The sequence below is a fragment of the Lemur catta genome, chromosome 1 (assembly GCF_020740605.2).
Source record: "Lemur catta isolate mLemCat1 chromosome 1, mLemCat1.pri, whole genome shotgun sequence".
Taxonomy (NCBI): domain Eukaryota; kingdom Metazoa; phylum Chordata; class Mammalia; order Primates; family Lemuridae; genus Lemur; species Lemur catta.
Genome location: NC_059128.1, coordinates 106,917,716 through 106,939,544, shown reverse-complemented (window position 1 = coordinate 106,939,544; position 21,829 = coordinate 106,917,716). Strand labels below are relative to the sequence as shown.

General features: G+C 58.0%; 2 protein-coding genes and 1 non-coding gene across 3 annotated transcripts; 1 reads left to right on the top strand and 2 right to left on the bottom strand.

The window, feature by feature from the left end:
* Positions 1 to 1,598: 1,598 nt before the first annotated feature.
* Positions 1,599 to 4,934, bottom strand: KISS1R (KISS1 receptor). The gene is made up of 5 exons (XM_045543336.1): positions 4,562 to 4,934; positions 3,742 to 3,866; positions 3,019 to 3,154; positions 2,497 to 2,729; positions 1,599 to 2,328 (listed from the first exon to the last, which is right to left on the bottom strand). The coding sequence occupies exons 1-5, from the start codon at positions 4,803 to 4,805 to the stop codon at positions 1,870 to 1,872; spliced, it is 1,197 nt and encodes a 398-aa protein (XP_045399292.1). The 5' UTR covers positions 4,806 to 4,934; the 3' UTR covers positions 1,599 to 1,869.
* Positions 4,935 to 7,880: 2,946 nt separating this feature from the next.
* Positions 7,881 to 18,177, top strand: R3HDM4 (R3H domain containing 4). Its single transcript, XM_045543408.1, has 8 exons — positions 7,881 to 8,017; positions 13,388 to 13,542; positions 13,993 to 14,117; positions 14,578 to 14,701; positions 15,264 to 15,349; positions 15,687 to 15,772; positions 15,856 to 15,911; positions 17,120 to 18,177. Exons 1-8 carry the CDS (start codon positions 7,941 to 7,943, stop codon positions 17,221 to 17,223), a joined length of 813 nt encoding a protein of 270 aa, XP_045399364.1. The 5' UTR covers positions 7,881 to 7,940; the 3' UTR covers positions 17,224 to 18,177.
* A 3,490-nt stretch (positions 18,178 to 21,667) lies between these two features.
* LOC123631059 lies at positions 21,668 to 21,774 on the bottom strand. Its single transcript, XR_006732937.1, has one exon. It is a non-coding gene; the product is annotated as a U6 spliceosomal RNA (small nuclear RNA).
* Between the last annotated feature and the right edge of the window lie 55 nt (positions 21,775 to 21,829).

Below are 21,829 nucleotides of genomic sequence, written 5' to 3'. Positions count from 1 at the left end.
AGCTCACTGCAGCCTCAAACTCTTGGGCTCAAGTGATTCTCCTGCCTCAGCCTCACAAGTAACTGGGACTACAGGTGTGCACCACCATGCCTGGCTAATTTTTCTATTTTTTTAAATAAAGATAGGGTCTCACTCTTGCTCAGGGTGATCTCAAACTGAACTCCTGACCTCAAGCAAACCTTCCACCTCAACCTCCTAAAGTGCTAGGATTCCTGGCATGAGTGCTAGGATACTGAGCCTGGCTGTATAGATGTTTTTGGGTGAACATGGGTTTTCATTTCTCTGGGATAAATGTCCAAGAGTCCCACTTTAACTGTGGTGTTGGTTTTTTAAATTTATTTTCACAGGGAAATCCTCCAACTTCTTTCACACACACCACAACACATGTGGTTATCCATCTCACAGATATTTATTCAGTATGCTGGGCCCTGGGGACACCATGGGGACACGCACCCAGTAGGCACAGCACAAAGTGATCCAACCCATAATGGGGGCAGCACCGGGTGGGCCCAGAAAATGTGTCTGACTCAGGCTGGAGGGATCCAGGAGGTCTTCTTAGAGGAGGAGGCAGCTGAGCTGAGCCCTGATGGATCAGTGAGAGTATATTCAGCACAGAAGAGAAAACACCATGTGCAAAGGCCCAGAGGCAGGAAGGACGACAGAAATTCAGGAAGCCTCAAAGAGAGTATAATAAGTTGGGAGGCAGAGGAGAGGAGAGGAGAGGGAGGTGGGCCAGACCAGTGGGCAAAGGGGAGAACTTGCCCTCATCTCCAGCCCAGGCCAGGACATCAGGTCCCAAAGACCAGGACAAGCAAGCTTCAGGCCAATGTCAAAATCAGCTTGTGTTTCAGCCTCTTGGTCTCAACATTAGCATCTCAGCAAAATTGGGGCCCTGGGGCCCTCAAAGGGATGGACAGTTGTCCTTTGGGGTGGCTAAGCCTGCGTTCTGAGGGCTGCTGGGGGAGGCTGCAATGATTTCCCCCCTCCTGGTAGGGACATGCAGCTCCACCCACCCAGAGGTGGGACTTGTGACAGCTCCAACCAACACAGTGTGGCAGAAGTGACCATGTGGGACTATGTGTTCAAGTCTTAAGAGTACTTGCAGCTTCTTCCTCCTTTTGGAAGCTTCTACCAAGGAATGACTGGCCTTGCCAAGACTGCCATGCTGGGAGGAAGTGCAAGCAGCCCCATGGAGGGACACTCAGCCCCCAGCCAGGAGAGCAATGCCTTTTCAGTCCTTCCCAGTCTAGCCCCAGCAGTCATGGCTGATGCCATAAGGGTCAGAAGAACCTTCTGGCTGAGCCTAGTCACTCCACAGAATCCTGAGTGGTAACAAACCAATGCTGGTCTACAATTCTGCTCTGGGGTGGTTGGTTATGTAACAAACAATCCTGCTTCTCCTATGGGCAGCTCTGTGCACTGTGGTCCAAGGATAACTTATTTTTAAGGACTTCGTTACTTAATATTCCCAGGGGAGACTCTGGACACTCACCAGGTAGCAATAACGGTACTTTGTTTCATCAGTTCTAAGGTGGATATTGTTTTCACATTTTAATATCTCTGAAAGTGGGACAGATCTTACAAAGCTACAGCCAAGCACAAGATTAGTGTGTGAAGACGTCTGACACTTTCTGGAAAGATCCCAAAAGTCCCCGTATTAACACATCTTTAATTTCAGGAAATACAGAAATAAGAATTACAATATCAATAGCAAACATCACAGCAAACCTGAACCAAATGCCACAAGAGGATAAAACATTTTCACTGGTTATCTTGGACAACAATACAAATACTAATAACAGAAGAAGAGCTGTTGTTCTGGCAGCCACTGCTGCAGACAGGCCCATTTGGATTCCCCCTGAGCTTGGCTCAGAGAGGGGCAGTGTGTTCCCCCAGGACACACAGCCTGCCCGCTGCCAGCCTGTTGCTTCTGGACTTCGGCGTCCTGCTGGGGGCCGGATGCGCGGCAAGGCTGTGCAGCTCGGCATCAGGGGCAGCAGAGTCCGAGGGCCCTGGCCGGCAGGGCCGGCGGGGGCGTCGAGGCGCGCAGGGGCAAACGCGGCGGAAGGCCTGTCTGAAGTGGGAGCCCAGGAACGCATAGAGCAGCGGGTTCAGCGCAGAGTTGCTGTAGGACATGCAGTGTGCCCAGGTCTTGAGCGCGTAGGCAGCGTAGCTGCGCGGGTGCCAGGCGCCCGCCGGGCCCAGCGCCTGCAGCACCAGGAACAGCTGGATGGGGCCCCAGCAGGCGGCGAAGAGCAGGACCACGGCCGCGACCAGCCGCGAGACCTTGGCACGCACGGCGCCCGCGCGCTGGGCCAGCAGCTGCCCCTGGGCCGCCGGAGGAGGAGGTTAGAAGAAAGTGCTGAGGCCAGGCTGGGCCAGTCCCTCAGAGCTCCCCTCCTTGACCCCCTAGGCTAGACCTCCCAGCTCAGATCCACCCCCCACCCGCGCCTCCCGCCCGCCCAGCCTCGCCGCGCTGTCCCCCAAGCCGCGCACCTGGAGGGTACTGTCGGCGGGCGCAGGGCGCACGGAGGCCCTGCCCAGGTGGCGCAGCATGGCCCCGTAGCAGGCGCAGGTGGCGAGCAGCGGGAGCAGGTAGAGCGCCAGCAGGTTGTAGAGCGCAAAGGCACGCTCAAGGGCGCGGCTGGGGAAAGCCTCGCTGCAGTAGGTGCGGGGCCCCGGCGAGAGGCGGTGCAGGGCGAGCACCGGCGCAGACACGGCCGCAGAGCCTGCCCCACAGGCCCAGATGAAGACCCCAACCCCGGGGCACGAGGGGCGCGGCGGGCCAGGATTTGGGCCTCGGCTCCCCAGGTGCCTCCCCGGGAAGCGCTCACTGAGCCAACCTGCCAAGGGCGGGGCGTCCCTGTCTGCACCCTCGGTGACCCTTCGCAGGGGAAGCTATTCGCCCATTTTCAGATGCCCGACCAAGGCGTGGGGAGGGGCAGAGGGTGGCGCCGGGACCCCAGGGCACGAGGACTTGTCCCCTCACCCCCCGCGCGGCCTCTGCGCTGTACTCACCAGCCCAGATGCTGAGACTGACGGCCAGCGCCAGGCGGGGCGTGCGGCGGTGCAGGGCGCGCAGCGGAAACACCGTCACGTACCAGCGGTCCACGCTCATGGCCGTCAGAGTGGCGCACGTGGCCTGCACCGAGACCTGGAAAAGCGGGAGCCCGACGTGTGGCCACCTGCCTAGTTTGGAGCCTGCCCTGTCCAGCCACCCACCTTGCTGGTCCCTCCACGTGTCCGACCACTCAGGCACACACGGAATATGTCCCGGGAGGGGTGTCCAGTGGCCATGGGTTGACGAGGCAGGAGTGGGGGGCTTGGGAGAGGAGCCCAGGAGGTGGCAGGAGTCACTTGGGGTGGGCTGATACCCCAAGTCTGAGACAGGGAGAGGCAGAGCCGTCCTAGGATGCAGGAACAGAGGGAGCAGGAAGCTGTGGGCCCGGATTGTCTTCCCTGGATCCACCTGCCACCCCACCCCTACCCCGGTGACCTTGGGTTTCTGTCTGTATCCCTCCTCATTGCCCCCCACTTCCCGCTCCCCACTCCGGTCCAGGCTCCAGCCATGGCGCCCACCTAGATTGTCTGAGTGCCCCGCTGCTGCGCCCCCCCCCAAGCCCCAGGCTCTCCCCCGCCTCGCCCCAGGCCAGGTCTGGCCACAGCCACTCCCAGACTCTGCCCGCGCTCCACACAAGGTCCCCACCTTCACCCCATGCCCCTCTCCACCAGCCCGCCTACCTGTTGAATGTAGTTGACGAACTTGCACATGAAGTCGCCCAGCACCCAGGCGGGCAGCGGGTACAGCAGGGCGGTGAAGGGTACGCAGCACAGCAGGAAGGTCACGTCCGTGACGGCCAGGTTGGCTGCAGGGGGGGGTGCGCGGGGCTGGACGAGGGGTGCCGCGGGCCGCAGAATCGCCCAGCGCTCTGGGCCCAGCCCTGGGCCCCACCCTGGTCCCAGAGACTAGCAGATTGACTCCCAGAAGGCCCCCAGAGCGCACTGACACCCTCAGGCGGAGAAGTTGGGCACCCCCTAGCATCCCCCCTTACATCCCAAACATCCCCACAGCAGGGGCTGCATGGCCTTCCTGGCAGCAATCGGTCCTGCTCTCCCCTGTCCGAGCTGCGTTAGCCTGAGCCGGCCCTTCCCCTCTCGGCCTCAGTTTCCTCCCCTGCGAAGGAGACGGTGGTGCCGTGCCCAAGGCCACCACAGAGCAGCAGACACTGACTGAGCACACAGCCATGCCGGGCAGGGCACCCCGTCACACAAACGCACACACCAAGGCTCAAAGAGGCACAGGGCAGAGGTCGCAAACTGAGACCCACGGGCAAGGCAGCCCCTCCCCGCCTTTTGTTCCGCCGACGTCCTGTCATAGAACCATATCACAGCAGGACATCTTCCTTGAGCGGTAGGCCAAGGTCTCCAGCCTCTGGCCGGGGTGGGACCTCCCACGCTGGAGTTTGCGAGCCCTACCCGAAGGTGCGGGGAGGTTAGGGAAAGGACTTGCCAGCCCCGGAATGGCAGGCAGGTGCGGACCCGCGCCCGATCAGACACTCACCAATGTAGAAGTTGGTCACCGTCCGCATCTGCTTGTGGCGGCAGATGACGTAGATGACCAGTGAGTTCCCTGCCAGGCCGAGCAACATCAGCGCAGCGAAGAAGAGAGGCACGAGCCAGGCGTCCACGGGCCGCGGCCCGGGGGCCAGGCCGTCCGAGGCGTTAGCACCGCAGCCCGGGCAGCCCGATGCGTTGCCGGGCGCCCACCAGGACGCATTGGGCACAGACGTCTCCACGGCATGCATGGCTTCGCTGCCCTCCTCCTCCCGGCCGCCCTCCAGGATTGCGCTTTGGGACGGACGCTGGACCTTCCTCCCGGCCACCTGCCGGGAGATGCGCTCGCGGAGCTCAGGAAGGGTCTCGGCTGGAGGCCGGCTGGAGGCCGGCTGGAGGCCGCCGGGGTCCGGAGGGCGGCTTGGCTGCAATCCGAAGCTCCTGTGCTTGCGCCGTGGCAGCCGTGCGTTTATACCCCGCGCCCCCCTCGTCCCCGCCTTCCCGCCCCTCCAGCAGCCGCAGCCACTCCCCACCCCGCCTGTGCGCCCTCTATTCCCGCGAGCCGCAGCCCCTCCCTCTCCCCTCGTCTCCAGTGCGCGGTCCGGGTGACGGTGTGGGAGGGGCGGGCAGAAGGCGGGTGGGCTGCGCGGAGGCTGCTGTGGACTCTGCAAGGGACGATCTTAACCCCGGGTAGAGACCGCCAGGCACAACAAGCCGCAAAAACAAAGGCTTGTTAGTGGCAAGGACTTTGACTTTCCAAGGGACTGGGGCTCCAAGTGGGTGGGCCCAGGCTGGAGGGGAGGCGAGCCCTCAGTGGAAGGTTTAGGACCCCGAGTGAGGGTACCTTGCATTTGTCCCCAAGGTACCACGGAAGGTTAGGGGGAGGGGAGAGATGGTTTTGGAGTCAATGTTGCAAACCAGACCCCTCGGGCTGCAGTCCCCAACCTCTGGGCTGCGGACGGTCCATGGCCTGTTAGGGACCGGCTGCAGAGCTCCGCCCCTGTTCATGGAAAAATTGTCTTCCATGAAACTTAGGAAGCGGGTGCTCACAGCAGGAGGAGAGTGAGATGAAACCGGTCCGTGGTCCCAAAAATGTTGGGGACGGCTGCCCTAGGGCATGTCTGCGTCCCACCTGACTGACAGGGAGTGGCTGATACTTGTGGAGCCCTGGACTCAGGTGCCACTGGCTGCAGGAACCAGGTGGAGTGCAATTTAAAAAGGCCACAACCTTGACCCCACAATCCCTCACCTGGAAAGGTACCGCAATAACTCTCCTAGGAGGCCGCGTGTAGTCCATCCTGCAACAGGGGTCCGGGGCATCCATCGTGGAGTACAATGCAGCAGAGAAAAAGGTGCTGCCACTTGTGTTATTGTCTCTCTCTCTCTCTTTTTTTTTTTTTTGTGAGACAGGCTCTCACTCCGTCGTCCAGGCTGGAGTGCAGCAATGCGATCGCAGCTCACCACAGCCTTGAACTCCGGGGCTCAAGTGCTCCTCCTGTCCCAGCCTCCCGAGTAGCTGGGATTACAGGCTTGCACCACTACACCCAACTAATTTTTCTATTTTTTCTAGAGACAGGGTCTCGCTCTGTTTCCCAGTCTAGCCTTGAATCTCGAACTCCTGAGCTCAAGCCATCCTCCTGCCTCAGCCTGCCAAAGTGCTGGGATTACAGGTGTGAGCCACTGTGTCTGGCCTAAAAATTATTCTTGAGGATTGTCCACAAAATCACAAAAGGGAGGAAAAATCCCTTTGGGGCAACAATGAGGGAAAAGTTAGGATGAGGAGACAGGAGGGGTACTAGGTGGGGGCTGGAGAACTGTTCTGAGGGAACTGCTGAGTCTAACTGGCTTGGGAGTGGACCCTGCAGGTGCCTGGACCTTCCAGTTGGGGAATGTCTGTGGAGCAGCAGCTTGTGCGCAGGCCAAGGCGAGGGGAACTAAGAATTCGGGGGCCTGGGATGGTGTTAAGAAGGTTCAGGACAGGTCCCTTGGGAGTGAAGTCTGAGAATGGGAGCAAGGCCCTCTAAGGCCTCTGGAAGTGACTTCTGCTTTCTCAGCTCGTGTCTGTTGATGGAGCAGCTACCGTGCCCCAGATCAGGAAACCGAACATCCCCAGCCCCCCAAAGCCCCCTCCCAGGTACTCCCCCTAGAGGCATCCTCTCCACCCAATTGGTATCACCATTGATTTCTTTTGCTTCTTTTCACATTTATTTCTACACAAAGTCTCATGGTATGTGCACTTTTGAGTCTTTTAACAGTTTCTCCTCCTTTTTTCTCTCTTTCCTGCTTGCTCTTTATTTGTTAAGGCAATCAGATCTTCTGTCCTATACAGTTCCCACCTGGCTGGACTTGGAAGGTTGCATCCCTGTGTGTTAATATGGTCCTGGATGCCCTGCACTTCTTGTGGACAGAAGGGGGGATTCCAGATTCTAGAGTGTGTTTAATTTTCTGCTCTAAACCCTCCCGTGGCTCCCCAGTACCCTCAGGACAAGAAAACCCAGACCTATCATCACAGGGCACCTGGTTACCCACCCTACTCTGGTCACTCTGGGTGACCCCTGGGGCCTTGCAGTGGCTGTTCCCTCTGCTTCATACACACTTCCCGTTTCACGGAGAAGCTTCTGCAGCTTGCCAGTCCCCCTCTCAGAGGCCTTCCCTGACCGCTGCAGCCTCTTCCCCACCCCATCCAGTGGGGGCAGGGGTTTGTCTTGGTCACTGTTGGGTCCCCAGCATCCAGTGCCTGCCCAGTCCACAGTGGTCATTTGTTGATGCATAGGGGGCTGACGGTGTCCTATTTTTAGAGATGAGTAAACTGGGGCTGCCCAGCCAGCGCTCCAGGGACGGCCCCCAGTGAGGACTGTAGGGGGCTGGTGGAAGGAAACCCGCCCCGCCCCCCGCCCTGGTGGTGATGGTTTCAGCCATCTCGGGCCTCCAAAAAGGCCTCCCTCCCTCTCTCCCCACTACCAAGGCCTCGTCTGTCCGCCCATCCCTCGGTTCCCGGTTGGGTTCAGGCTCGGGGATCGAGGCCCAGTCCCCGCCTCCTAGCCTCAGTTTCCCTGTCGGTTCTCCTTTCCCCCTGGGCAACATTTCCTGGTGTAGGGATCACGGCTGGATCCCCGCCCCATCCCTGACTCAGTTTCCCCGTCTGTGCTTCCGCGACTGGATTCCCTGTTCTCCGCCCCCGCCCCAGCCTCAGTTTCCCCTTCTGTCCACCGGGGCTGAGCTCCAGCCCAGCTCGCCGCTGGCCCGGGTGCAGGGATCGTGGCGGTCCCCGCCCCGCGCGTCCAGCCTCCAGGCCCCGCCCCGGCCCGCCCCTGGGCGGCCGTCACTTCCTGCCCGGCCCGGTGAAGGCCCTGCCGGGCGGCGGCAACACCAACGGCATCCGAGCCATGGTCGCTCTGGAGAACCCGGAGGGCGGCCCGGAGGTGGCGACGGCGGAGGGCGCCCCGGGCGGGCGGCGGCTGCTGTGAGTGCGGGCGGGCGGGCGTGCGCCCCGGGGCTCGGGCCTCCCCTCGCGCCCGTCGCTCGCTGTGCACCGCAGGCTGGGTAGGGGCTTTATGGACATATGATCACCCAGGTGTTTCACCGCCTGTGTGCTGGGTGTTTGCTGGGGGGCGGGGACACACCCCGCTCGTGCCTCCACTTACCCCAGGGCCGGAGGGCTCCCATACCAGGGGTCCCGCGTCCCTTTCCGCCTGGGCGAGGTGCCCCAGGCCCAGGGAGCTGCCGGCGCGCTGGGGTCCGCCCACCTGGGGTTCTGCGCTCCGGTCTGGGCATTTTCCCGGCGCGGCGCGTCCCCTGCGCACCCGTCTGGGTTTATCCGACCCCCCCGCCAACCTTTCTGGGTAGACAGGGCTCTTGGTTTTTCTTAGGGTACATACCCAGTAAGGCGGGGGGCGGGGTACTTAAAACCCGGGGCGAATAGGGGCCCGTCTATGCTTGGAGTGGGACCCGGAAGCGCCCGTGTGTGGCCGGGTGTTTACGAGGACACCTCTGCGCTCGCCCGCGGGGTGCGCCTCGCGCCCGGAGCTGTCACCGTTTTGGAGGGATGTGGAGGCGGCTTGCGTTCCGTTTGTGCTCCCTTTGTGTGCCGGCGGTGCCATCTGGGCAGGGTTGTCCCGCCCTTCCGTGCCTCGGTTTCCCCATCTGTAATATGTGCCAGTCACACTGGTCTCTTTTCAGAGTGGCTAAAGGAGGGTCAGTGTTACCTGGCACTCGCAGGTGCCCAGCAACGGGAGCAACCATCCTTTAATTATTGTTTTAAATTATTATCTTATATGTCTTAGTTATGTTAGCATTATTTTAAAGTGATTTTATCATTGCATTTTCTATGTTGTTATTATTACTGTCATTATGTTTAGTAGCACCTTGTGGATATCATGTCCACCTGGGTATTTGCCCAGAGGCCACACAGGGCTGTTTATCTGAAGGAGAGAAGGTACCTCTTTCAAGGGGGCTTTTAACCTCCTGCCCTGGGCACTTCCGCGCTGAATGGGCTCCTCCCCCATCTTCTTAGAACCAGGTGTAGATATTTGGTGCGTGAATATGTAAATACATTCATATTTCCTTTCCCCTCCAAGAGCCAAGAAGGCTCACCCCAATTTTTTTTCTTTTTTTTTGAGACAGGGTCTCGCTCTGTCACCCAGGCTGGAGTGCAGTGGTGCAATCAGAGCTCACTGCAGCCTCCAACTCCTGGGCTCTAGCCATCCTCCTGTCTCAGCCTCCGAAGTAACTGAGACTACAGGTGCCACCACCACACCTGGCTAATTTTTCTAATTTTTGTAGAGACGGGGTCTTGCTATGTTGCCCAGGCTGGTTTTGAGCTCCTGGGCTCAAGTGATCCTCCCACCTCAGCCTCCTAAAGCACTGGGATTACAGGCGTGAGCCATTGCGTCTGGCCTCACCCCAAATTTATTCCTCACTTCCTCTCAGACCTTCCCCTTTTCTCACTTTTTCTGTATTTATTTACCTGCTGGCCACCCCTTTCCCTCCCCATCCTGGTGGGGGCTGGGGACTGCTAGGGGCCCCTCCAGACTGCCCCACCCCAAGCTGAGTCACCTCCGCCCTGAGCCCTGGGTTTCCTGCTGGGGAAGTGGCCACTTCTCATGCAGGTTCCTGGGGGAAGGGGCCAGTACGGGGCCCAGAGGAGTGGGGCTCAGAAGGTCCCTTCTCAGAGTCTGCAGGGAGTAGACTTGGGGGCACCAAGAGGCCTGTTCTACCCAAACCAGCTTAGCAGCTCCCACAATGTGGACAGTCCACTCTTAGTGGGCACTGGTAACTTCCACCATGTAAACATCTCTGGGGTCCTGCTGGGTGCAAGAAGCCTCAGCTCCCCTCTCTGGATCCTCAGTTTCCCCATTGGTAAAGTGGTCATGTTAGGTGGCAGGAGAAACAGATGAACTAGACATTGGGCGAGTGTATAAACAGTTTAGTTATTCATTCAGCAAACACACTGTGGGCTGGGTGGTGAGCACTCACTGGCTCAGGGATCTGGTGAGGCAGTGATTAAGGGGCAACCAACCGAGTAAAGGGGCCAGCTGGTTGCAGGAGCTGCGAGATTGGGATGGTTGGGGGTTGGGCAGTGACAGCAAAGCCAGGGGAAGACTGCTGCAGGGCCAGCTCAGTATGTGCAAAGGCCCTGGAGTGGGCCATTCCTGGCGAGGCTGAGGCCCTCCCAGGAGGAGATCCCTGTGGGTGGGTGTAGCTACTTTGCTGTGCTCTGCCTCCCCCTCCCATTTCTGGAGTGGGATGTCGGTGACTCCAGGCCCCACAGTCCCCCACAGAGGCCAAATGTATCTTGCTTCCTGCTGGAATCTGGTTGAAGTCAGTGAGCTTGACGCGGTGGTGGGATTCACTTTCCAGTGCTTAGCTCAGCACGTGGGGAGCACAGGAGGGTGGTGAGCCCCCCCCAAGTGCCCGTGGAAGCAGGTGCAGGCCTGCCAGTGTGGTCCAATGCTAGGCCAAAAAGGAGTTGAGCCTTGCTCTGAGGGCACTAGGGAGCCATGGCTGGTGCTGGAGCCAGGAAAGGACCAGGCAGGACTTTGGGAGCCTGAAGGAAGCTGCATGGCTCAGTTGGTTCAGGTCAGACCCAGGTGTACCCCTTGCCTGCGTGGTGGCTGGGATGGCACCAGGCCCCTGTTGTGAGGGCTCAAGCTGTCTCCCAAAGCCCCACCCTACTCTGACGTCTCCCCTCGGATGTAGCCCCTGTTATCGGCCCTGTCCAGCTGCTGGGGTGGAGACACAGGCGCTAGGGCCCTGGGGAGGCGGTGGGTGAATCTGCGGCATGGGTCAGGGTCCTAAGGTCTCAGGGGGGGCAGCCTCAGCTTGGATCTGGCTTCAGAGACATTGGCTTAACGCAACCGTGAGCATCCCTTGAGTGGTCATCGGTTGCCACACTGTGTGCTCAGGACCTGACTTGTCACGTGCTCTTCCAACTGCTGTTTTCGCAGCCATGGGAACTAGCACTGTGACTTTTCACCTTTACTGACCTGTATGATGGGTGTCAAAATACTAGTACTCGCCTCCTGCGGTGGTGAGGTAGGTGACACCAAATAAGCCCAACCTCGAAGAAACTTCATTCCACCCAGGGATGCTGCTGTGACCAAGTAGGGTGTGGTATGGTTGAGGAGGTGAGCTCTCTGTCACAAGAGGAAACCAAGCAGGTGGCAGCTGAGATAAAGGGGGGAATATCTGTCCTGGCCCCTCTTGACTCTGATTGCCCCTCCCAGACCCACAGGCAGCTGTGGGGACCATTCCTATCCCCACTTTGCAGAGAGTGGGCTGCAGGTCACTGATCGAAGTGCCATAGGTGGAGTTCAAACTTGGGGCTGAGATTCCGGGGCCTGCCCTCTTCACCACAGCCCAGTGAGGAGTCCGCCTCTGAGTTTCTGGCGTGGCTTGGCCAGAGAGTTCCAAGTGCCTGGTCCTGGGTGGAAGCCTGGCTGTTCCTCTTCCTGCGTGTCCTGCGGGTGGGAACTTGGGCCCTTGTAAGTTCAGTGGTCAGATAGCTTTTTATAAATTTTTGCCTAAAAGGCTGTCATGCCTGTCCCATGCCAACTTCAGACAGCCCTGGATGTCCTCAGCCTGTTTATCCTTTTTTTTTTTTTTTTTTTTGAGATAGTCTTGTTCTGTCATCCAGGCTAGAGTGCAGTGGTGTCATCAGAGCTCCCTGCAGCTTCCCACTCCTGGGCTCCAGCGATCCTCTTGCCTCAGCCTCCTGAGTAGCTGGGACAACAGATGCCACCACCATGCCTGGCTACTTTTAAAATTTTTTGTAGAGACAGGGTCTTGCTTGTTGCCCAGGCTGATCTCAAACTCCTGACCTCAAGTGGTCCTCTGGCCTCGGCCTCCCAAAGTGCTAGGCATGAGCACCCGGTCAGTAGTTATTTCTTGAGCACCTACAGTGTGCCAGGTATGGCTGTGCATGCTGGGGAGGGGTACAGGGAGTGAGGATGGGGAGAGTGAGGTACTGAGTAGAGGGGGTCAGGTGCCTTATTGAGGAGGTTTGGACAAAAGCCAAAAGGAGATGCGGCACACGGGGCCTGGGGAGGGTGCACCAGGCAGCGGCACCACTGAGGCAGAGGCCTGGAGGTCTGAGCATGCACGGCGTGCCCCTCTGTGTGGCTGTGACAGAGTGTGTGCTGGGTGGTTGGGAGGTAGGGGTAGGAGAATCTGGTACCCCAGACTCCAGAATTCACCCCCCTGTGAGCCCCGTGGTGTGGGGGCTTCTGAGCCTGGGAGAGCTCTGCAGCCTACGGTCGGGGCTGACCAGGCTGTGTGGTTTCTGCTTGCTGGAAAGTTTCCATCTAAGAGGCCCCCCCACCCCGCTTCCTGGGTGGCTGCAGTGCCAGCTGTAACTGTCCATCCCCTTCTCCAAGTGGCTTGGCCCTTGGGCCCCTGCGGGGGGCCTGGCTGTGCCAGCTAATCCAGCTCCACAATTAATGCCATTTGCTCCGAGCAGGGCAGATTAGCCCTGGGGGGCCACTCCAGCCCCTCTCTGCTCCCGGCTTCTGGGGGGTATTGTGGGGGAGTACTAGGGGGAATGAGGCAGGGGGGCTTGGGCATAGTCTTGCATTTCTGGGGGCTGTTTACTGGCTTATCTGCTGCTGGGGGTGGGGAGTGCTAGATAAAACCAAGTTTCCTTTTTTTTTCTTTTTTTTTTTTGAGACAGAGTCTCACTCTGTTGCCCAGGCTAGAGTGCTGTGGCGTCAGCCTAGCTCACAGCAACCTCAAACTCCTGGGCTCAAGCAATCCTCCTGCCTCAGCCTCCCGAGTAGCTGGGACTACAGGCATGCGCCACCATGCCCAGCTAATTTTTTCTACATATTTTTAGTTGTTCAGATAATTTCTTCCTATTTTTTAGTAGAGACGGGGTCTTGGTCTTGCTCAGGCTGATCTCAAACTCCTGAGCTCAAATGATTCTCCCACCTCAGCCTCCCAGAGTGCTAGGATTACAGGCGTGAGCCACCGCGCCCGGCCCAAACCTAAGTTTCTTGAATCTCCCCTTCCAGAAGAAGCTGGTGTTCAAGTCTTGGAGGCTGTGGGCCTCGTTGGCTGGCTGCTAAACTCTTGAAGGATGGGTTGGGGAGCAGCAGCTTTTCTTTGCCATCCACCTGCTGTGTGACTTTGGGCAAGTGTCTTCCCTTCTCTGAGCCTCAGTTTACTAATCTGTCCTCACAATAATACTTTGAGGATCTAGGTAGGACTCCACCGCCAAATAGTGGGGTGAGCTCCCCATTGCTAGGGGAAACCAAGCAGGCAGTGGCTACAGTAGGGTTCTGCCTGGAGATCCTGGCCTGTTTTGGCCCTAAGGACCGCCCCCCACCCCGGCCCACAGGCCTCTTCCGGGCTGTCTGCCCACTCTGGCCAGCTCCCAGGTGAAGAGACTTTCGGCTTCCAAGCGGAAGCAACACTTCATCAACCAGGCGGTGAGGAACTCAGACCTCGTGCCCAAGGCCAAGGGGCGGAAGAGCCTCCAGCGCCTGGAGAACAGTGAGCAGGGGTGGGGAGGCATCTCTTGGGCTCCTGGGCCTCAAACAAGAAAGGTGTGCATGTCGGTCATATCTGTTGCCCGTTCCATGAGCCAAGCGCTGAGCCGGGCGGTTCTGGGGACCCAGAGAGGTGTTAGCTCTGGGCCAGGGGAGCAGGTAACATAGCCAGACACAGACACCCCCCAGACTCTTGGATCAGGGCTGGGCCAGAGGGACCTCTGGCCATTGGAGCCCGGGCTTTAGAGGATGTGTAGGAGTTGGACAAGCCAGGGAGAGGTAGGTGGAGCTGTGGAGGCTGGCTGGTTTCTGTACCTTTGGGGAAAGACAGTTGGAGCATGGAGGTGCAGAGGCTGAGAGGGTAGAAAGGGAAGAAGAATGGTCCTTGGATCCCCATGGAATCTAGTGGGCTCCCAGTGCCACACAGGCCCAGAGGCCATCTGTTTCCTTCTAGCCCAGTACCTCTTGACCCTGTTGGAGACAGACGGGGGCCCGCCTGGCCCGGAGGACGGGGACTTGGCACACCCCGCGGCACCAGGCATCTTCGCGGAGGCCTGCAACAATGCCACCTACATGGAGGTGAGGCCCTAGACCCCTCACCCTCCACGGGACACCTGCCTCCTCTGGGGTTCTGGCGCTACGTTGGCTTTTCCACCAGGAGCGCCCCCAGCTTACAACCTCCTGGTGAAGGCCCCCCCGGGGTCCCTAGACCAGGCCAGAACCCCCACCCCACGTCGGGACCTCCCAGCGCCCGGGATTCATCTGCTCATCACACTCGGGAGTCAATGACACACATGCTGGGGGGCGGGGGGGAGAGGGGCGGTCTACGGCCCAGACCCATCCCCTTCTGGTCCCTGGCTTTCCCCGCACCTGGCTGGGGGACCGGCCACAGTGGGTGCCCTGTCAGTGGGCAGAGGTGTCCACAGGAAGTGCCTCTGAGTACTTGGTGGCCTTCTACATCCATCTGCTGAGCGAGGAAACTGAGGCCCAGAGGTGCAGACGTCAGCCCCGGGTCCCACAGCCTGCCCACCTCTTCCAGGTCTGGAACGACTTCATGAACCGCTCCGGGGAGGAGCAGGAGCGAGTCCTCCGCTACCTGGAGGATGAGGGCAGGAGCAAGGCCCGGAGGCGTGGTCCTGGCCGCGGGGAGGACCAGCGGAGAGGTGCAGCCTGGCGGGGCCGGGGTGGGCGGGGACATGGCATGATGGGGCGGGGTCATCTGGGGGCGGGGCAGCAGGCTAGGGGCGGGGCCGGGGTGGGGAAGAGGGCAGGGCCTGGTGTGGGCGGAGCCTATGGGGTTGGGGGGCGGGCCCCAGGGTATGGAGGAGGGTATGGCCTGGTGTGGGTAGGGCCATTGGGCTGGGGTAGGTGGGGCCTGGCGTGTGTGCAGGACCATCAGGCTAGCGTGAGTGGGGCCAGGGTATGGAAGAAGATATGCTGGGTGGGCGGGGCCTGATATGTGGGCAGGGCCTAGTGTGGGCGGGGGCATCAGGCTAGTGTGGGTGGGGCCAGGGTATGGATGTGAGTGTGCTTGGGTGAGCAGGGCCTGGTGGGTAGGCGGGGCCTAGTGTGTGTGTGGGTTCAGTGCATGGATAGGGTACGATTGGGTGGGTGGGGCCTAGTGTGGGCAGGGTCAGGGTGTGGGTGTGTATGCTTGGGCGGGCAGGGCCTGCAGGTGGGCGGGGCCTGGGGCCTGCCCCGCAGCTGCCCGTTGGGCTCTTGCAGAGGACCCGGCCTACACGCCCCGCGAGTGCTTTCAGCGCATCAGTCGGCGTCTGCGAACCGTGCTCAAGCGGAGCCGCATCCCCATGGTGAGCGCCGGTCCTGTCTCCCTATCTGCCTGGCCCTTTTCCACGTCACCAACCCGTCACCCTGTGTGGGTCATGTCACCTGAGCCGGAACAGCTCTCAATGGGCTCTCCTTTGAGTAGGAGGGACAGGGCCAATGAAGGTGGGCACTGCAGGGTGTGTAGGAGTTCCCCAGGCAGAAGATGCATGTAACATCTAAGCGCCTGATGTCCTTGGCGTAGCCTCCTCAGGTGGTAGGTCAGAGGTGACAGTTGAACGCAGGGCCTTGGGTTTACGGGGCCCTGGACACCCTGGTGGGGGTCTTGAGGGTGCCTGACCACTGGGCCCGGCTCTCCCGCAGGAGACACTGGAGACCTGGGAGGAGCGGCTGCTCAGGTTCTTCTCCGTGTCCCCCCAGGCCGTGTACACGGCCATGCTGGACAACAGGTGAGCTGGTGGGGCAGGTGCAGCAAGCCCCGCCCCCATGCTGGGTGGGTGGAGCCTGACCACTCACCCCCGTCCCTCCACAGCTTCGAGAGGCTCCTGCTTCACGCTGTCTGCCAGTACATGGACCTCATCTCGGCCAGTAAGTGCCTGGTGACCCCAGGACCCCAGCTGGCCCATTCAACCTGGAGCAGGAGGCCAGGGCCTCCCCTGGTCTGGTTCCCCAGTGGGGAGACTTCTGGGGGAGGTGGGCAGGGTTCCGGGAGTGCTGATAGTGTGGACAGGAACCCGCTGCGTGTCTGGCCCCATGCTGGATGACACTGGGGGCACAGTTGAACAACTGGATGCAGACGCCACTTGATCCACACCTCCAGGGCTGGGGGGAGGGTGGGGACCCAGGTAGGGGTGGTGAAGCCGAGCTTTGGGGGAACCTCACAGACTCGGAGATGAGATGAAGATGCCCAGTGTCTGGAGGGTTTACCTTTAGACATAGGGTACCCCCATACTATACATGGGACTTCAGGCCAGTCCCCTCTCCTGGGGCCTGTGTACCTGCTTTTATTATGGGGGGTGGCCTCATGACACAGTCCCCTAGTGAGGGTCCCTGAAGGCCCTTGCTGGCCCCAGGCACCCCATCTGGTCCTGGCTTCCACACCTGTCTCTCCACATCCTGCCTGGAGTTGCCAAGGAGACGGTTTCCATGGTAACCCCAATGGTTCCTCCTCTGTCTCCCCTGTGGGAGCCACAGCCCCCACGCCTGCCTTTGTTCCTGCAGACTCAGAATGGAAGGCCTTGGCTGGGGGTGGTGAGCCTATCTGTGGGGGTAGGGCTGTGGTCTAGACACGGAAGAAGAGGGGGGTCTTAGCAAGACTGGGGAGTAGGGAAGGGGGTCCCAGGCAGCGGGAAGCCCCGCCGAAGCAAAGGCCTGGAGGTGGGACTGAGTCTGGGTTGGGAGCATGGCTAGTCCAGGTTTTGGAGTGAGGGAGAGGGGCGGGTTGGGGGAGTGAGGAGAGGCAGGTGGGGCTGGACACTTGGTCAGGCACGTGTGTGAGTGTTCATGTGGCCTTGGGCCTGGGCATCTCAAGGTCCCCATCTGGACAATGGGATAAGGGGTGGTGAAGAGTGCAGTGTGCCACGGATCGAAGCCCTCGGGGACCATTAGTTCTTGTGAGCCAGGCCCTGGACCTGTGGGTGGAGTCAGCCAGTCCATGATGACCAGCTTGGGGTGACCTCTAGCAGGGAAGGGGAGGGGCGAGGGCACTGCCCTCTGGCCACTCTGGGTCTGCGCAGCTCTGTGCGCCATGACTCTTATATTCGGTTAATTCTTGTCCCACCTGTCCCCTCCCATAGGTGCAGACCTGGAGGGCAGGCGGCAGATGAAAGTCAGCAATCGTCACCTGGACTTTTGGCCACCAGGGCTGCTCCTGTCTGCCTACCTGGAGCAGCACAGCTGATGGCGACCCCGGTGTCCCTGCCTGCCACCACGCCCGGCGCCAAGACCTCTGACACCTTCTGCTAAAGCATCTTTAATATTTTTAGAATTCGTCCCTGGAAACCTCTTTCCCTTGGGGTGGTCTCTCTCACCTTCACCCCCTCCTCACCCAGCTCTCAGCCATCAACACTGGCGGCGGCTGGGACTGCTCAGACCATCCCAGCCACGTGGCGCCACCCCGCTCTGGGACTTCTATTTGGGTGGGGAGACCGGACTGGGCACTTCCATGTTTCTTCTTTGTGTAGCTTTTTTGGCCCAGTGTGAAGCTCAAGTGAGGAGGGAGAGGCTGGGTTTTTATCGCTTTTAATGACTTTGATGTGATTTGTTGTAGATTTTTAAATTCCCCTTTTGGAGAAAAAAACCAAAAACTTGCCTCATCTGGTAAATCATGGGACTTGGTCCCAGCCCTTGTTAGACCCCTCCCAGTTTTTAGCTTGAATGGTGATGGTGGGGGTCCCTGGGACACTGGCCATCACCCCAGGAGCATCTTGTCTCGTGTGTGTGTATGTGTGTGTGTGTGTGTGTGTGTGTGTGTACTCGAGCGTACCCTGCGACCTAGGGCAGAAGCTGCGTCTTAAGGGCTGGTTTTATCCTCTTTTTGTTCTGTGAGTCCTCCCTCGGCCCCCTCCTTTGGCAGCTCTCGGGATCCCACCTGCTCTCCATCTCCTCATCCCTCCCTTCCTCCCCCTCCCTGCATTCTAGGGTGCAGGACTTCCAGCCAGAAGCCTCTGCCCTTAGACTGTCCCGTCCCCTCCTTGTGTCCCCTCCATCCCCCCAGCCTGGCTTTGGCCTGATAGCTGGTTCCCTGGCTTGGGCCACTGCAGCAGGCCTGGGGGGTTCCCTGCCCCCTTGCTGTGTGTGGGTAGTTGTGCTTTGGGAGACTGTGGAGCGTTCAATAAATTTCTGGTGCTCTGGCCTGGGGCTGTGTGGGTTTTTCTTGGGGGTGGGGCTGGGGCTGGGGACACAGTAGGTCCTGGTCACTGTAGACTGCAGGTGTACCCTGTTCCCTGCCCACTCACCCCCCTTGGGGGTGAGTTCACCACTTGTCTTCTGTGTGGCCTCGGACAGTGTCCAGGGGCTACCTTAAAAAAGCACCATGACCTGGTGGCTTAAAATGGAAATGTCACAGTCCTGGAAGCCAGAAATCTGAAATGCAAGTGTGGGCAGGGCCACACTCCCTCCAGCTGCTCTGGGGGTCCCCCTGTATCCCTTGGCTTGTGGCTGTATGGCTGTGGCCTCTGCTTCTGTCTGCCTTGACATGGCCTTCCTCCCTGTGTCTTTGTCTTCTGTGTGTGTCTGTCTGTGTCAACCCCTTTCTATAAGGACACCAGTCGTGTTGGATGAGGGCCCACCCTGACCACCTCATTTTAACTTGATTACCTGTGTAAAGACGGTATTTCTTTATGGTCTTGCCTGTAATCCCAGCACTCTGAGAGGCTGAGGCAGGAGGATACTTTGAGGTCAGGAGTTCAGTTCGAGTCCAGCCTGAGCAAGAGCGAGACCCCATCTCTACTAAAAATAGAAAAATTAGCCAGGGCTGGTGGTGCGCACCTGTAATCCCAGCTACTCGGGAGGCTGAGGCAGGAGGACCACTTGAGCCCAGGAGTTGGAGGCTGCAGTGAGCTAGGCTGATGCCACAGCACTCCAGCCCGGGCAACAGAGCCAGACTCTGTCTCAGGAAAAAAAAAACAACAACGCTATTTCCAAATAATGGCACAGTCTGAGGTGGAGAGGGGGTTAGGAATTCAATGAATCTCTTTTGGAAAACCCCATGCAGCCCATAGCCTCGCTTAACCTGTCTGTGCCTCAGTTTCCCTGTGTGAAAGATGGGTCTGCAGAACGGGCGAATGAGACAGCAATGGCTCTCATTGTGTATCATTGTTTATGGAAATACACTTAGCCTCACTGTGTGGCTAGTGTGATACTGTATCTGACTTGTTTCCATTTACAATAATTTTACATATCCCCCCATGTTGTTTTGAAAACTCAGACCTCCAAGGGAGGGGCAGGAACCACCTCTCTTAATATAATTGCTTATTTTTATTTTTATTTTTTTGAGCCAAAGCCTGGGTAGAGTGTGATGATGTGATCAGAGCTCACAGCAAACTCCAGCTCCTGCCTCAGCCTCCAATGTAGCTGAGTCTATAGACCTGAGCCACCATGCCCGGCTAATTTTTTTGTTTGTAGTAGACATGGGGTCTCGCTCTTGCTCAGGCTGGGCTGGAACTCCTGGCCTCAAGCGATCCTCCCGCCTCAGCCTCCTCCTGAGTAGCTGGGACTTCAGGCGCGCACCACCACATCCAGCTAATTTTTAAATTTTTTATAGAGATGGGGCTCACTATGTTGGCCAGGCTGGTCTCAAACTTCTGGGCTTAAGAGATCCTCTCACCTCAGCCTCCCAAAGTGCTGGGATCACAGGCACACCTCACTGCAGCCAACCCTGGGGCTGTTGTTTTTAAATAAACTTTTAATTTTAGAACCATTTTATATTTACGGAATTACTGTGAAAGTGTTGCAGAGCGTTCCCACATACCTCACACTCAGTTTCTTCTGCGATTAACAGGTTGGCATCTGTCACAGTTAATACCCTGGTGCCCACACTTTATTCAGGGTTTTTGTAATTTTTTTGTCATTTCCCCTAATGTTCTGTTTCTGCCCCAAGACCCCACCCAGCATCCCACGTGACATTTTGTGGCCATGTCTCTGCAGGCTCCTCTGGGCTGTGAGGGTTTCTCGGACTTTGTGTTTGCTTTTGATGACCTGGGTAGTTTGAGGAGGGCTGCCTGGGATTTATGAGAATGTCCCTCAGATGTCTCATCAGTAGACTAGGGTGATGCGTTTTGGGAGGGAGACCACAGAAATAAAGTGCCATTGTCACCGCATTGGGTCTCAAGGGTACACAGGAGCAACATGACTCATGACAGCTGAGTTGACTTTGGTCACACCCTGACACAGACGAGCTTCCCCCTTTCTGTGCTGTCCCAGGGAAGGGCTAGGGGGCTGTGGTCCAGCTTCTTGTGCATAGAGTATCTACAAAGATTATTAGGTATTCTGCAGGGGACACTTCTCCCTCACTTATCTTTTACTTTTTTCTTTACTCACCGCTATACAAAGGAGGACCCATTTATTTATTTATTCAACCACTTCTATTAATAAGGACTTGTGAATATTTACTCTCTACTGTGGATTATGACCCAATGTCACTTTCTAGCTCGAATGCTTCCGGCTTTGGCCACGCTGCTGTTCCAGTGGCTCCTGTGTCTCTTGGAGGTAGCCTCATCCCTGTGTGGTTTTTATTTTTTGAGCACTTCTTATTTTCTGGAGCCCGTGACGTTTATTGGGTGGGGCACCCCTTAGAAACCAAGCTGTGGGCCCTGGGGATGCTCTATGCCACCTGAACACACTTTACAAAGTTTTCAAGGCCAGAGTGGGGGACAAAAGGAAGTCTCTTCTGGGAAGGGGCTGCATCCCGGGTCCCCCGAGGGCGGGTCTGGGCCTCAGGGCTGGGCAGTGGTGGGCCTGGGGAGCTGTTCCCACAGCCGGTGGTCCAAAGGCTGCGTCCATGCCCACGCAGGTTCGAGTCTCGACCCTGCAGGATCCCCAAGCTCAGTTCCCAGTCGCCTGGCCTCCAGGCGCGGAGTGCCACTTGCCCACTATCTTGGGAAATCTTGGGTTGCCTAAACTGGGGAGGGCCCGTCAGGAATAGAATCAGTTTTTGGAACAAAAATAAGGGATGCAGTTTTTAAATTTTTTAAAAAATTTTTTTAAAATCATTTTTGCAACCCCTACCCCCCACTCCTAGGGGTGCAGTTTGAAGCCAGAAGGACCCTCAATTAGAAAAGACACCTTGGCCAGGTGTGCTGGCTCACGCCTGTAATCCTAGCACTCTGGGAGGCCGAGGCCGGTGGATCATTTGAGCTCAGGAGCTCCAGACCAGCCTGAGCAAGAGCAAGACCCTGTCTCTACTGAAAAATAGAAAGAAATTATCTGAACAACTAAAAATATATAGAAAAAATTAGCTAGGCATGGTGGCGCATGCCTGTAGTCCCAGCCAGCTACTTGGGAGCCTGAGGCAGGAGGATTGCTTGAACCCAGGGGTTTGAGGTTGCTGTGAGCTACGCTGACGCCACGGCACTCTAGCCTGGGCAACAGAGTGAGACTGTATGTCAAAAAAAAAAAAAAGAAAAGGAAAGAAGAGAAAAGGCACCTCGCTTATCGGAGCCTCAGTTTCCCCACCTGTGAACATGAGAAAAAGAGAGCACAATATGGAATGAATTTGCACTAATTTTATAGATTAGGAGATGGAGATGCGTCTGTAAAGCCAGAGTTCCTTCAATTGCGTGAGTCACTTCTCTTATAGAAGCCTCAGTTTCCCCACCCGGGAACTAATAGTAGAAATGTGAGTCAAAAATATGGAACGCTTCACGAATTTGCGTGTCATCCTTGCGCAGGGGCCATGCTAATCTTCTCTGTATCGTTCCAATTTTAGTATATGTGCTGCCGAAGCGAGCACAAACCGTCATCCAATCCAAGCCCTACTTATAGTGCCTTGATTTAAAGTCTTTACA